The 16,153-nt window shown below is 54.0% G+C and overlaps 1 protein-coding gene across 1 annotated transcript; it reads right to left on the bottom strand.

Annotated features, from left to right (window-relative positions):
- Positions 1-11,853: 11,853 nt before the first annotated feature.
- Positions 11,854-15,887, bottom strand: LOC122380992 (uncharacterized protein K02A2.6-like). The gene is made up of 3 exons (XM_043364643.1): positions 15,512-15,887; positions 12,108-14,677; positions 11,854-11,874 (listed from the first exon to the last, which is right to left on the bottom strand). Exons 1-3 carry the CDS (start codon positions 15,885-15,887, stop codon positions 11,854-11,856), a joined length of 2,967 nt encoding a protein of 988 aa, XP_043220578.1.
- Positions 15,888-16,153: the final 266 nt, after the last annotated feature.

Genomic DNA, 16,153 nt, shown 5'->3' with positions numbered 1-16,153 from the left:
ACATTGGTGTTAGTCCCTCAGATTGGCGGTGTTGGGCCCTCAAAGGCGCCGGTGTGAGACCCTCACGGCTCACAGACGCCGTTATGGGCCCTCAGAGACACTAGTGTGGAGCCGTTCCATGCGGGTATGAGCAAGGACCATAATTAGCGCTGACGCTTAATAGGTTAGCAAGGTCACTCAGAGGCCAGCACAGGGCCCTCAGAAGCCGGAGTGGGGCCCTTATGGAGATGTGTGATGTGTGGCGACTCAGGAGCCCGTGACTCCGTGGGGTGCTCTCACGAGTCCTGCGGGTCTTATCTCAGTCGAAATAAGGCACGCTTGGAACCTGAGCGGCCAATTGGCACTGCAGGGCCTCTCGGGCCCATAGGGCACCATGCATCTAATGAGGCGGCACGCACCCCTTGTGCCCCCCCCCCCCCCCACCGGTTACGCTGCACTGGCTGCGGCCATACAGCTAAACCATATTCTAACCGTCCCTATTCCCAAGCATAGGCGGCGGCCGATTCCTGGTTTGCGCAATATGAGTGCCATCGTTAGACAACGGTTAAAAGGGTTGAAGCGGCATGACTCCCCTGTGGTAAGAACTAAGAAGCAACATATTTTTAGACAAAATAAAGCAATGACAACCAAATTGAGGTTACTAAAACGTCTCGGATCACAAAAGTAGTTACTAGGAAGGCTTCCTAATCCATTTTTATTTAGTTCCTCGTTATAGGCGTAAGAAGTGTAAGTCTGAACGGGGGGGGGCATACTTGCACTGAATGCCCTCCCCAGGCTCCTGACGGAGGGGGCATATGCCCCTAATGCCCCCCCCCCCTGGATCCGCCAGTGTGTACGTACGTTCACATTCTGTGCCCGCTACTGTCCCCTCCAGTGCCTATATATAGCGTGTTATTTTATTTCTACAGTGCTCTCAATACAGAACTCACAACAGGCACATGTTCAGGCGGCGGAACGATTTGAGACAAGGGGGGGCACCATGTCTCAAGGAGCCAAACCTAGGGTACCCCCAAATCCTGTTTTCTCATCGGATTTAGGCCACTTATTTTTCGTCACAGCCCTGACACGATGATTTTATCTACTTTTTTTACTAAACGAAAACGGCAGTTCACCCCCGTATGCAGGGGTGTAATTTTATATCTCTTTGTGGGGGCATATGCACCCACAATCCTGAATTATGCCCCCACAATGATGAAAATGCACCCACAAGTCTCTTACAAGGCTGCAAGCGTCCTTTCGAGAGCACGGTGCCCTTCGCATGCTCTAACGGCGTCCTCCTGACCGTCTCGCGTTCTTGGATAATATAGCGTTTTTAATCACTCGGCGCCCTTCTGGGAGAATGGCGCACTTTTGACAGCACCGCGCCATTCTCATGGTCTAACGGCGCCCTCCTGACCGTCTCGCGTCCTTAGGTTTCTGTTCACCGTGCATCCCTCGACTGTTCGGCGCCCTTCTGGCCTCTCAGCGCCCCTGAACCACATAGCGTTTTCAATCGCTCGGCGCCCTTTTACGAGAATGGCGCCCTTTTCATGATCTCATGGCGCCCTCGTAACCATCTGGCGCCCCCACGTCCCCACCAACGTAGCACTACTGACTGTGCGGCGCCCTTCTGGCCTCTTAGCGCCCCTGGACCTCATAGCGTTTTCAATCACTCGGCGCCCTCCTAAGAGAATGACGCCCTTTTCATCGTCTCACGGCGCCCTCGGAAACGTCTGGCGCCTCCACATTTGGTGCCCCTCCTACTGGATGGCGCCTCTCTACATCTTTTTTTTACGTCCTTCCGGTCAGTTTCCACTTTTAAGCGTGTATTTGTTTAGTCAGACACGTCACTTGAAGCGCCCTTCGGCTAGCAATGTTATCAAATTCGGTGTTAATTTAGGCTCCCACATGAAGAATATCCATCGCGTCCCAAACCGGCCTGGCGCCGGGCGCCCCTACAGCTGGGCACCCACAATCATTTTAGGAAAATTACACCCTTGCTATGTGTGGTTAACTTTAAGCTGATCCTCCTCAAGTACCTATGTGTTTGTCTCTTCCTTATTGTCGTTTGATAAATTCCATTTATCCTACATGTATCAAATTCCCAAGAAGCCATCGCAGTACTAATCAGTGGCGAATCCCAGGGGGGAGGTCACATGGGTCATGACTTAGGGCCTGGGGTCACCACATGCCTGCCAGGAGCACCACAGGCCTGACAGCCGAAAGGGGAACCACAGGCCCGCCAGGGGTACCACAGGCCTAGCAGGGGCACCACGGGCCTTTCAGTGGCACCACAGGCCTGTCAGGAGCACCATCGGCCTAGCAAAAGCACTACAGGTCTTCCAGGGGCACCACAGACCTGCCAGTGGCACCAGAGGCCTGCCAGGGGCACTATCTGCTTCGCAGGGGAACCACCGGCCTCGCAAGGGCACCATGGGCCTGTCAAGGGCACCACAAGCCTGTCGCTGGCACTTTAGGATTGTCAGGGGCACCACAAACCTGTCAAGGGCACCTGCGTTCTAACAAGGGCACCACGGGCTCGCCAGGGGCACCACAGACCTGCCAAGGCCCAGGGACACCACAGGCCTAGCAAGGACACCACAGGCCTAGCAAGGACACCACAGGCCTGTCAGGGGCACCACGGGCCTGTCAGGGCCCATGGGCACCTAAGTCATGTCAGGGCCCACCGTAGGCTTGTCAGGGGGCAGGGTAGGTAGGTACCACAGTCTTTCCAGGGGCACCAGCGGCCTAGCAGGGGCACCAGTCATCACACGACTAACCAAAAATAAAGAAAATAAAAAATGAAAATAGGGCACCACCAAAATTAAGTGGCCGAAATCCGTTGAGGTTTTAATTTTGGGTATAGGTAGGGGCACCACTTCGATTCATGACCCTCCCCTTGGAGTTTTCCCGAATCCGCCCCTGGTACTAATACATCAAATTTAAGGGGGGGCACCTTGCTATTGGTGCCCCCCTTGCAGAATTCAAGGGGGGGCACGGTGCCCCGGTGCCCCCCCCCGTTCCGCCGCCTATGCATGTTCTGGCCGGAGAGAGCAGGTAGACTGGACTGGTGACGGGAAGAGAGAGAGAGAGAGAGAGAGAGAGAGAGAGAGAGAGAGAGAGAGAGAGAGAGAGAGAGAGAGAGAGAGAGAGAGAGAGAGAGAGAGAGAGAGAGAGAGAGAGAGAGAGAGAGAGAGAGAGAGAGAGAGAGAGAGAGTCGCATAGCTTTCTCTCGGTCAACCCGCATTCCGCATCCATCAATTCATGACGGATGCAGTGGTAGCTCCTACGAGTACAGTGGTAGTTACCGCATTTAGTAGATTGGAGGTTATAGTACAAACCTCTTCCCGCATCGGGCCCCACTGTGCAGTGCACCGTACTGGCAGTCGCCTAGCGGCGGACTACGGAACTAGCCGTGGGTTGACAGTCGTGCCGTCAGATGGCGGTAGGCTCGCGGAGTAACTGACCGGTCCACTGCACGATAGGACCGCGGCCGGAATTAGCGCGACATTGGTGGATTTGGCGACCTTTCCCAAATTGAGTTAAACTGTGTCACGTAGTTCAGAAATGTCCATGGACCACGAATCTGCAAATATTTTTCGTCCATAGTGTACAGCGTCCGCGCCACATCAGCCCAAACACAAAGTTTTGTGCCAAGCATCGTAGACCCGTTTTCGTACGGAGAAAAATAGCAGCTAATGTAGGTAAAAAATATATCTATTAGACGGCTTTATCAATATTTTCGACGTCTAACCTGATAGTTTAGACCATGGGCTACACGATGGAAGAAAAAACTCAAAGCGGAATATATAAATATAGGTAAAATACGCTTCAAATGTTAAATTTTTTTGGTGCTTTAAAAATTGTGAGTTAATTTTACTGTTATAGATATTCTGGAATGCCGATATAAAAAGTCCCGCTAGGTCCCGCTGTTCTTTTATCAATATGGTGTTTACCAATCAATTGCCTTTCAGAAAATGTAGGTATAATTTAGCTGCGTCAGCCTGCGGCAGCGAAAATGAGGGGCATTTTTTTACTCCAGGGCCTCGTTTCATAAAGCGAGTCCGTAACTTACGGCGGTTTTTGGTCTTGTATTGCAAGCGCATGTGAAGCGATGACGATAGTTTGAATCGTTGAATTCATTTATCTTGCAAGCAAGAACAGAAGGGAGAAGGGGAAATAAATTTATCACTTCACATGCGCTTGCAATACAAGCCTAAAAAAACGGCGTAAATTACGGACCCGCTTTATGAAACGAGGCCCAGGTCGCCGCGGCCGGGAGCCGCGAGTAACAGAACCTCAGGAATCGAACATGGTTGCCAAGTACCAACTATATTAAAGTTTTGTCCGGACATATCCGTACCTTCTATCGGAGTTTCTGATACACCTTTCTGACCCGTAATAAATTTGTTATATAGTCATGTAGGCCATCAGATTCCCATCTTCACGGTTTTGGTGGCTACATTATTTGCTTATCGGAATTTCCGGTGCCGTCATGACCTGGCCTGACAGGTGCTGCCGTCTTATCACGTGACCGAGCGGAGTCGAGGTCAGGGCAGGTCAATCGATTAATTAATCAATTAATTAATGAATTAATTAATGATTAATTAATTAAATTAATCAGAAATTGCTTAGAAAGTACACCGATTACCATTTTTATGATTCTACCATCCTTTTCATGTGAAAAGCGGGCACGAAATACGAAAAAGTACCGATGTCGCGCTAATTTTCGCTCCGGTCCCATTGTGCACTGGACGCCCGCCCTGCGGGGTGGGCCTCTAGAGGATGCCCATTGCCCAGTGCCCACAGCGCTTTTTACACTCCGCTCAGATGCACGCTAGCAAGGCGAGGCATACCGTATATGACTTTGGTAGGATGCCTACATAGGCGGCGGAACGGGGGGGGGGGGGGCAGCGGGGCACCGTGCCCCCTTGATTTTAGCATTTTAACATTAGCCCTATGGGCGTTGCATAGAAAGAATGGGACCAAAAGTCGGCAGTGCCCCCCCCCCCCCTAATTGAAGGTGTTCCGCCGCTACTGGACGCCTATAAGAGAACCTATAGTTGGATGCCTAGAGGACCCAGAGGGCCCACGTGATGTTTTGAGAGGAGCAGAATGGGTTGTCCCTGCCAGGAGTAGGAGGAGCCACCGCTGCCTGGAAGTGGGAAGGGTTACTCCTGCCTGGGCGCGGGAGGGGTCATCCCTGCCCTCTAACTGGAACTCTGGATTGCAACCCTAGATATGTGTTTACAAGGCATGTAAATGTTGACAGGTTCAAGCATAGCTGTATGGCGAAAACAGAGCTCTCACTTTACCGTTTAACGGTTCATCACATGTTGTAAATAAATCACACACCGCACTGAGGCTGTGTGACACCCCCTTCAGCCACTCCTGCGTATATATTTTATCGCCAGACACATTGCAGAGTAACAGCGTGCCTCGGTCCGAGTGCCATATCGGTCAAACCAGCAGTGTTTAACACAGCTGTCACTATTGAATTCCTTGGTCGACACCAACCGTGCAACAAGACGAAATGCTGATGAAAATTAACGCAAACATGGTGCGGAAGACGAGAAATAGTCTCGAATTTCGAAAATTCTCGCGAATAGCTACAAATAATCCACCTCCTGTCCATTGCATGCCACTTGCAAAAAGCTTACGAGCTGGTTATGTTTGAGACGCTCAACGTCGAAGAGTTTAGGTCTGTTGATAGGCGTTGATTATTCTGGAAGAGTAAAAGCGTAAAAATGGACATGTTGTTATGGATATAGGTATACATAACACCTAAAGAGGGTTCAATACTGCCTTATGAACAGCCTTACACTGGTTTAAACGCGATTTCTTACACAATTTGCATGAAACACGTTCTAAATAAAATAACCTTAGGCATGCAGATAATAAAATGATGAGATGTCGGTTCCTACTAGTTTTATGTAAAAGGACGCTCCTTTTCCATTCGGTTACTGGCAAGCTGGTGTCACCGTCGCATTCTGTTGGATAGAGCGAGTCTCTCTCACTATGAGACCGGCGGTTGCCAGATCACGTCTGCCGTAACAGCATCGAGTCGTGTTCGTTTTAGGTCCCGCTGTCCGGCATCCGAGCGTGGTAGCGCCGTAAACGGAACTGTAAAACATGGTGAAATAAGCTGTAAAACACGAAAAATGTCATGTTAACGTCTGCAGCTCATTCTGTATTTTTGTCGCACGGGTCTAAAATAGCATCCGCCATGCGTTCATCTTATGCGTTCGTGCAAAACAGACGCTTTTCAATTTTCTCCCATTGACTTATAATGGAGAGGCCGCAAAATTTACCTGACCTTAGGTCACCGATATCAAAATTCCGAGATATATATATTTTATAGATAATGTTACTCTAATTAATCACTGAAAGTTTCAAGGCAATCGATCAATCGGTGTAGCTATGACGAGCATTCTTATTTTTTCTGAGGTGAGGTAACTTGGCGTGACCTGGTGACCTGACCTAAGGCGACCTGGGTCTGAAATTTTAACAACATGTGCGGAAAAGAGGCGCACGAGTTCTTAAGATATCTGCGAAAAACCGCAGGGGGGGTGTTCAAACACCTCCCCCCCCCCGGCCCGGCGCGGGGTAGTAAGCATGCACTACATGTAAGTCCATATTTCACCATAAGCGTAGGAACCATGGGTGCAGTGGGTGCAGTTGCACCCATGATAATTTTCCAGTGGGTGCAGACAATGTAATCTGCACCCGCAATAATCTGGAACAAAAACTCCTTTTCTCAACACTACTTCCCATGCAGCACTACAAATTCAGGATATTTTGCCCACTATCCATTTTTAGAAGCATTTGCTACTGTGATAGTCTTCAAAACTTACATTTGTGCTCAGGTTAAAAAAGAAGAAATGAAGCACATGTGATTGAATACATACCTACTGATGACCAACTGGCAAAAGTTTTATCCCGATATCTTCAAAAATGACTAAGAAAGTCGCTTTTACTTTATGCGGTAGTCCAATATTGACATTATCCATGCTTCCAAATGCACTTATCTGGACCTTCTACTCTAGTTCTACACCCTCAAAGCTCGCAATGAGCCTCCGCTCGGGAGCCGCTCCCTACCCCCCCCCCCCCCGCTTCACCGGCCATGGAGCTGGATTTCTGCACCATGCACCCGCAATGTTCCAGCCGTTCCTACGCCCATGTATTTCACCATGAAAACAAATGCCTGTGTAAAGGAGCAATCATGCCTGACTATAGCTTATTTTCAAAACCGAAAACAGATGTCTCTCCCACAGCTATAGGACTGAAGCGATGGCCATCAAATGCCTCCTTTGCATTATCATCTTTATTAGATCACGAAATACCTAATGGTCGCCAAATGCACGCGACAAAAAATGCTTAACTTGTGAAGTGCGACATTTAGTGACCTTTGATGACATTTGATGACCTTTGATAAACAGAATATTTTTAAATTACTGACATCTCCCTCTAACAGTGCCTATAGGTGATGGCTGTTACAGACGGGATGCCAAAATAACTCTGCAGACGTCCACTCGGCGGCGCTGCCATCGCCGCGTCCTGTGCACGGTGGCCATCTTGAATGCGAGGTCGCTGGCGACTCGTCACTCGGCGGCCGGCAGTTGACAGTGTGCAGCGCCGGTGCCGTGGGCGGCGGCCGCATGACCACAAATAAACAGGCTGTCCGAGCCGCCGACCGGCCCAGCAGCGTCCCGATAGAGCAGCGCGTGCAGGACGGGCTCGGAGCGGACGGCCGCGCTCTGCGGGACCCGTGCTCCGGCCCTTGCTCCGGCCTGGTCACGGCCCCGACGCAGGCAGCCAGGCGGGTGACGCGGCTTCTCTGGTGGACGGGGCCGCGTGGTGCCAGGCCCCGACGCAGAACTGCCAGACGCCGCACACCAGCGCCCGAGCTCTGGTCCCGGGTCTGGGGTGCTAGGCTGGTATGGTCACCGCAGCAGGCGGCTCCGCATGACACGCTGAGGGTCTGGTCCTGGTCAGGTTTCACTATTGGGGAGACGCCAACCCTAGACTTGTAAACAGTATGCTGAATACGCCCAGAAAATTTGGCATATGTCGTACTGTTAACAGCTTAGTGAAACTATCTGAGTACCATGGGTGTAACTTTGTATACTTTCGAGGTCCCATGTGGGACCCCAGTGCGAACATTTGGGACCCCAATTGTCATTTTGGGACCCCAATAGTGGAGGCCCCCGAGACGCACCAGCTACTTTACAAACGGAGGTCCGATGTTCATATAGAAGGTTCTCTGTATAAATAGGAGGGCCCTTGGACAATTCGGAGGCCCTGTTGGACAAATGGGAGGCTCCCTGGACAAATAGGAGGCCCCCTGAGCAAGAAGGAGGCCCCCTAAACAAGTAGGAGGCCCCATGGACAAGTATTGGACATAGGAGGCCCCCTCTGTACGAATAGGAGGCCCCCTGGGCCTGGACAAATAGAGGCCCTAGACCTAGACAAACAGGAGGCCCCTTTCACAAAAGGAGGCCCCCTGGCCAATTAGGAGCCCCCTGGACAAACAGGAGGCCCCTTTCACAAAAGGAGGCCCCCTGGACAATTAGGAGGCCCCCTGGACAAATAGGAGGCCCCCTGGACGAATAGAAGGCCCCTGGATAAATAGGAGGCCCTCTGAACAAGAAGGAGGCCCCCTGGATAAAGAGGAGGCCCCCTAAAAATAGGAGCCCTCTGGATAAATAGGAGGCTACTTTAACCAATAGGAGGCCCCCTGGACAAATAGGAGGCCCCCTGAACAAGTAGGAGGCCCGCTGGACAAATAGGAGGGCTCTTGGGCAAATAGGAGGCCCCCTAGGAAAATAACAGCCGCTTGGACAAATAGGAGGCCCCCTGGACAAATAGGAGGCCCCCTGTACAAATAAGGGGCCTCTTGAACAAATAGGAGCCCCCATGGACAAGTAGGAGCTAGAGGCCCTCTGTACGAATAGGAGGCCCCTGAACAATTAGAAGGTTCTCTTAACAAAAAGGAGGCCCTTCAAAAAAGGAGGCCCAAGTAGGAGACCTCTGGACAAATAAGAGGCCCCTGCACAATTATGAGACCCCTGGTCGAATAGAAGACCCCTGGATAAATAGGAGGGCCCCTGGACAAATAGGAGGCCCCTGAACACGTAGGAGGCCCCCTGGATAAAGAGGAGGTCCCCTGGAAAATAGAAGCCCCCTGGATAAATAGGGACCTTCTGGACAAACAGGAGGCCTCCTGGACAAATATGAGGCCCCCTAGACGAATAGGAGGCCACTTGGACAAATAGGAGGCGCCATTAACCTATAGGAGGCCCCCTAGACAAATAGGAGACCCTCTGTAACAGTAGGAGGCTCTCTGTACGTACAAATAGGGGGCCGGCGCTCGACCTGTAGAAGCTTAGCTGTATGTACAAAAAGGAGGCTCTCTGTGCAAGTAGTCGAAGTAGGAGGCTCTCTGTACTGTATGTACCTACAAATAAGAGGCCCCCTGGGCAACTTAGAGGCTAGGTACACAAATCGGAGGTCACCTATAAAAAAGCGGGACTCTGTTGGAATACCTGTTTGAATAAATTGTTTTCCTGATATTCAAATTATTTAATCCTCGCCCGGACATGGAGGGTAGTGGTTGCCACCCCCCCCCCCCCCCAGGTTTTTTTTCTGCTCTGCACTCAACATTTTGATTGCTAGAAGCCGGATGTTTCGTATAGCTCAGGGGTCGGCAAATGGTGGGGCATGCCCCCTTTGGGGGTAATGGAGCCCTTTCGGTGGGGGTAATGAGGGATTCTGAGAAAGCCTATCTTTTTAGAGTTTGTAGCTCCATTGATGGAGCCATCGTGACTGTTGCATCCCAGGGTTCAAAGATTAGCCCAGGACAAAGGCACAGCACACTATTGATTAGATACCAATTTTCACGTACCTGCTCGCCTCACCATCTCAGATCTCACCCCTCCGTACAGTCGTTCAAAAGCAGCTGCAACTTTTAACCGTCGCCCGTCTGTTGGCGTTTCAACAGCCGCTAACGTAAGGGGGAGGAGTCGATCGGACCCCCGCGGCCTCTCGGACTCTGATATGGAGCTGTGCATAAAAAAGACGAGCGTGCTACCCGTGACCATAGGAAGCCGCTGCTGCCCATTTTTAAGGTCCTTGGTCATTCCGTCTCATTCAAGAGGGCAATGATAAGTGTCGAGAAAATCGGGACCCGCTATAACTTCTTGAAGTGAGATTTTATGGCTCAAGATGATCTCAAGAAAAAGCTCATAAGCCAACGGTCATTATGGGTCCAGAGGCCAGTTTTACCAACAGAAAATAGCCGCCTGCCGGAATTTTTGCCTAAAGATCGTTTCACATATGGAGCGTAAACGGTAAAGCCCCATCCGCTTACGAGCCCATCGCGTTTACGCTCCGTATGTGAAGCGGTCTTGAGGCAAAAATTCCGGCAGGCGGTTATTTTTCTGTTGGTAAAACTGGTCTCAGGTCATGATATTTTCCGGGCTGGTGAAAAAAAAAATGATGGGCTCGAGGGTACAATTTGGTCGTGATCCAATGCCTTTTACGTGAGCTTTTAACGAAAAACCACCCGCCGCCCCTATACGTACATACAAGGGTTAAATGGGATATAGCATAGGCGGCGTAACGGGGAGGGCACCGGGGCACCGTGCACCAACCGTGCACCCTTTGATTTTTGTATTTTAACATTAGCCCTATGGGCGTTGCATGGAAAGAATGGGACCAAAAGTCGGCAGTGCTCCCCCCTCCCCCTTAATTGAAGGTGTTCCGCCGCTACTGGGATATAGGCATTAAATGTTTTGTGGAGGAAGTGTCATGTTTTAAATTTGATGCATTGGAAATGCACAAATACCCAAAGAGTTCCAGCACAGTATGGAATTTCAGTAAACATAGTTGTGTCAGCAATGGGGTCTGGTAGGTGAGGGTAATGGCCCTGCCTGGCGCCCAAAAAGGGGGCACGACCCCGAATGACCTGCCGACCACTGGTATAGCTATAGCTGCTTCTCTATCCTTTCTTAGCGTCCATTGAAAATTCCAAGTTTCTGTGGCTTTGGTTTCGGAGATATGACCTTATTCTTCAGGTGATGTCATAACCCAAGTGACAAATACCCAATATCTTGCGTTGGCTATGGGTCTTATGAGCTTTTGACACCTTGATTTCGGCCTTTTTTGCCAGTCTTACCTCCCACCTATCATGGAACATGTTGTTCGATGATGTAGAGACGCTAGGGTCAGGGCCAAGGTCAGCCTCGGTCATCTAAAAATTTTGCGTTTTAGGCGAGCTGAATTTACTTTCGTGAAGTTTCTTTGACTGTATATTTGGTAAAAGCTTCTCAGTTCATGATCTCATGCTATAGGGACACATTATAATCGGTGCACACATCAGTATTGTTGTGTCCCCCGCTTCTGTCAACCTCGTCACACGCCCGGGAGACCCCAGAGTGCGGGTTTATTGCGGAAAAGCCAAGAGAGCACAACAGAACCGATTGTTTACATTTTCCCAATACCACGTTTCCGGAAGAGAATCAAACTGTAGTGATGGGGGTCCTCCTCACTCGCCATCACTGACCGCGTAAACTACAACTACTACACCTTAGTCTCTTATGAGGGCTCGCTCGACGTTAAATCTACGGAGACCCAACGAACTCGATCCGACATTACAGATATAGGATCGCTTCTTCAACAAGAAACTAAATATACGTAATACAGTCACAGAAATCCAGCAAAAAAAAAGAGTAATAAATAAATACAACTTCGGCGCGCCTGAGACATATTCGGCGCACAAACAAACTCCAACACCACCCTTCCCTTTGAGGGAACACACTCTACTCGGGACAGCCCCCTCGACCTACCTACTGGTACCGGTCCGGCGTGAACCGGTCAGGAGCCCGGCGCCGGCGACTGCCACGGCGCGGAGAAACAGGAGAGGTCTGAGGATCCGCCCGAGGCACGGATAGCTCCCCGGCGGCGTGTGACACAGGGCGAACTCTGGGCGGACTGACAGCGCCCTCAGCGCTCCCAGATGGGACCGAGGAATCCGGAATAAGGCTGGCCGGTAGCTCCTCCACTACCGGCTCCTCTGTGGCACGCCCAGGCACGAGACGCCTGGCGTGCACTCTGTCCCCCGTGCTTACCCTGTAGCTCACAGGGCCGGTCCTCTCCCGGATCTGGACCGCCGGCTGGCCTTCGACCCGACCGCTGACTGGCTTACGAACCCGTACCCAGTCTCCTGCCTCCCACCTGGGGGCGGCGGTCGCGGTGCGATCGTACCTCCTCTTGTACGCCGACTGATAGCGGCGGTGCCGCCGGCGTACCGCGCGTTTCCGGCTGTTTCCGGTGGGCGCGTCCCGCTTCAGCACGTCCAGGGTCGTGCGCGCCTCCCGCCCCCTCATCAAGCGGAACGGCGTCTCCCCGGTGGCGGGGTGCGGAGTGGCGCGGTACTCACCCAGGAACCGACGCAGGTAGGGTGAGCGCGGCTCCCGCGCCAGCCGAGCCGACTGAATGGCCCCTTTTATCGTGCGGTTCAACCGCTCGACCAGTCCGCACGTCTGCGGCGAGTACGGCGAGCTAAACGTCTGCCGCACACCACATTTCGTCAGAAATGCTCGGAGCTCTGCCGATCTGAACGCTGGGCCGTTGTCAGAAATGAGCTCGAGCGGGAGCCCCTCGCGAGCGAATAGCGTCTCCAAGAACTGGATGATCGTGCTCGCCGTCGCGTCAGAGCAGAGCGCGACCTCTGGCCACCGGCTGTAGAGGTCGCAGAGCACGATGCCGTACCTCTCGGTCGGCGGACCGTGCATCGGCCCGATGATGTCCACCATCAGCCTCTCCCACGGGCCCTCTGGCAGGGGAATGGGCTGCAGAGGTGGCTTCTCCCTGCGAACATGCTCGTCATGCTGGGAGCACACCTGACAGCCCCTCAGCTGCTCTCGCACCTCTCGGTCCAGCCGAGGCCACCAAAACTGCGCGCGCAGGCGCTGTTTGGTGCGGACCACCCCTTGGTGGCCCTCATGGGCGTTCCTGAGGACGCGCTCACGGAGCGTCTCCGGCACGACGAGACGCTCACCGCGGAATAGCAGCTGGCCGTGCTGGGACAGCTCCTCCCGCACCTGGTAGAAACCAGCCAACGACGGGTCGATCTCCTTCCGGCGGGGCCACTGCCCAGCCACGAACCCGCGGACGGCTCGCAGGGTCTCGTCCGCGTCCGAGGCAGCACGGAACTCTGCCTCTGTGACGGCCGCCGCCGCCACTCCGAGCGAGGCGATCTGAATGGTATCGTCGTCCGGCCACCAGGTGTCCGTTACTGGGAGGCGGGACAGGCCGTCCGCCACCCCGTTGTGCTCGGACCGCACATACTCCACATCAAAGGCGAACTCCAGCAGGCGGGCCTCCCACCGCGCGACTCGCCGGCCGACGCGGTTGGAGCCCTTCGGCCCGAAGATTGTGCAGAGCGCCTGGTGATCGGTGCGCAGGGTGAACCGGCGCCCCCACAGGTAGTGCCGAAACTTCTCCGTCGCCCACACGCAGGCCAGAGCTTCCTTCTCTACCACAGAGTAGTTCCGCTCGGCTGCTGTGAAGGTCTTGGAGGCGTAGGTGATGACCCTCGGCACCCCCGAGGCGTCAACCTGCGTGATGCAGGCACCGCAGCCGACGTCACTAGCGTCGGTGGAGAGCACCGTGGGGAGAGAAACGTCAAACATCCCCAGCGCGGGTGCCTGCCTGATCGCGTCCTTGACGCGGCGGACCGCGCTCGACAGCGCGGCCGTCCACTCAAAGGCGTCTGCCCTGAGCGCAGCGCGCAGAGGCTCGACCTCATCAGAGAACCTCGGAAGGAACCGGGCATGATAGCCCACGGCTCCGAGGAAGGCGCGGAGGCTCTTCTCGTCCCGGGGCTCGGGCGCGTCCAGCAGAGGCCGGAGCCGCTCCGGGTCGATACGGACACCGTCACCGGAGATCTGGTACCCGAGAAAACCGATCTCTCTCTGGTTGGTGACGCTCTTGCTCCAGTTCACACGAACCCTGTGGGCATCGAAACACTGGAGCACAGCCTTCAGCCGAGCGTCGTGCCCGGCCTGAGAGCGAGCGTGGACCAGGATGTCATCCAAGTACACCTCGACTCCTGGGATCCCCTCCAGCATGGAGGCCATCACCTTCTGGAAACAAGGTCCAGCGCTGGCGAGCCCGAAGTTCACCCGGGTAAAGCGGAACAACCCCAGGTGACTGACGAACGTTGTCAGGTCACGGCTGTCCGGGTGGAGCTCCAGCTGGTGATAAGCGTCCTTCAGGTCTAGCCTGGAGAACACCTGAGAGCCACTCAGACGGTCAAGTACATCCTCGATCCTGGGGAGAGGGTACCCATCAGTGATGACCGCCTTGTTTACCCGCCTCATATCAACACATAGGCGGATGGACCCATCTCGCTTCCTTCCGACCACCAGGGGTGAGACCCAGGGGGACGCACTCACCTTCTCGATCACCCCCTGGCTCTCGAGCTCCTTCAGTCTGGCACTCACCTCATCAACCACTGCCAGGGGCAGCCGGCGAAGAGGCTGCCGCACAGGTGCCACCTCAGGACTGACGGTGACACGGTGTTGGTAGCCAAGGATGGCAGGCTGGATCCCGGACGGTGAGGCAGGTGGGTCGGCAGGCTCCGCAGGGTGGCTGGGAGGCTCAGCAGGTTCCGGAGTAGCGTGGGAGGAAGAGGCTGTGGAAACAGCACACACACGGTTACCCACGATACACACATCAAACGCCTCCATCATGTCCAGGCCCATCAATGCACGGCCATGAGGCACGACATACACAGTGACACTGGCAGTTTTCCCCTTACATGATACACGTACACTTTTAACCCCTAAAACATCCAATACACTCCCCCCATAGGCACACAGGCGCTGATCAGTTGCTGTCAGGTCCCCTCCCACCACACTCCTGGGAAGGATCGACACAGGCGACCCTGAGTCGACGGTGAAGGTCACCTCCTGTCCCTCCACCTGAGCATCAACTATCAAAGGTGAGGCACTGACAGCGAGCACTTGTACACTGGACACTACACGAGTGGCACCACAGTGCAGGGCAAAGTGGTGTAGCTTCCCACACTTGGAACAGGTCCTGTTGTAGGCGGGGCACGACTGGTCACCTCTGCGGTGTCCCACACGCCCACACCCCCAACACCGGCTGGAACCCGCAGCCTGGTGTGGCTGCTGCTGCTGGCGCTGCTGCTGGGGTGAAGGCTGCTGGCGTCCTGGTGGAGGCTGCTGGCGTTGCTGCAGGGCAGGGGCCCCGCCTGAGCGGCGGCTCCTGGCCCCACCACGCTGAGGCCGCTGCTGCTGCAGGGCCTGCACCGGGACCGGTGCAGCAGGAGCCTCCATCACCCGTGCCTCCCGCTCTGCAGACTCGAGGGTGTCTGCAATCGTCAGAGTCTTTTCCAAGGACAGCTCAGACCCCTCCATTAGCAGTCTCTGTCGTAACTTAGGTGAGATCGTCTTTTCAATCACCTGGTCCCTTATGAACTCATCAGTGTGGGCCCCGTACTCACAGGTACTGGCCAGCTGGCGCAGTACGGAGACCCACTGGACCGTTGTCTCTCCCTGGTGCTGGGCTCGGCTACGGAAACGGTAGCGCTCGACGCACACGTTCTGCCTGGGGGCAAAGTGCCCCTCCAGACGACGACGGGTGAAAGCAAAGTCGTCCTCCCCCTCCTCCTTAACACAGGGCGGCAGGGACTCGTAGACCCGCTGGCCCTCCGCTCCAAGGCACGTCAGAAGCACTGCCTGGCGGCGTGCCGGAGCGAACGCATCCCCTCCAACGGCACACAAAAAATGTTCGAACATACGGATCCAGCGAGGCCACGGAACCGTCGGCTCAGCGCCGGCGATCGGCAGAAACGGTGCCGGGGCGGCCGTGAAATCCATCGCGCCACACGACTATGACGCGGAAAAACTCACGGTTCGGATACTCGTCGCCACTTGTTGTGTCCCCCGCTTCTGTCAACCTCGTCACACGCCCGGGAGACCCCAGAGTGCGGGTTTATTGCGGAAAAGCCAAGAGAGCACAACAGAACCGATTGTTTACATTTTCCCAATACCACGTTTCCGGAAGAGAATCAAACTGTAGTGATGGGGGTCCTCCTCACTCGCCATCACTGACCGCGTAAACTACAACTACTACACCTTAGTCT

The sequence above is a fragment of the Amphibalanus amphitrite genome, unplaced genomic scaffold (assembly GCF_019059575.1).
Source record: "Amphibalanus amphitrite isolate SeventyFive unplaced genomic scaffold, NRLGWU_Aamphi_draft 000111F_arrow, whole genome shotgun sequence".
In the NCBI taxonomy this organism is placed as follows: Eukaryota; Metazoa; Arthropoda; class Thecostraca; order Balanomorpha; family Balanidae; genus Amphibalanus; species Amphibalanus amphitrite.
This window is presented reverse-complemented; position numbering and strand designations above follow the sequence as displayed.

Coding starts and splice junctions, on each gene's coding strand:
- LOC122380992 (XM_043364643.1), bottom strand. CDS start 15,887: ATGGATTTCACGGCCGCCCCGGCACCGTTTCTGCCGATCGCCGGCGCT. Junction 14,678..15,511: donor GCGCCAGCTGGCCAGTACCT/GTGAGTACGGGG, acceptor CTGTTTCCACAG/CCTCTTCCTCCCACGCTACT. Junction 11,875..12,107: donor CCGGCCCTGTGAGCTACAGG/GTAAGCACGGGG, acceptor GCGCCGTGGCAG/TCGCCGGCGCCGGGCTCCTG.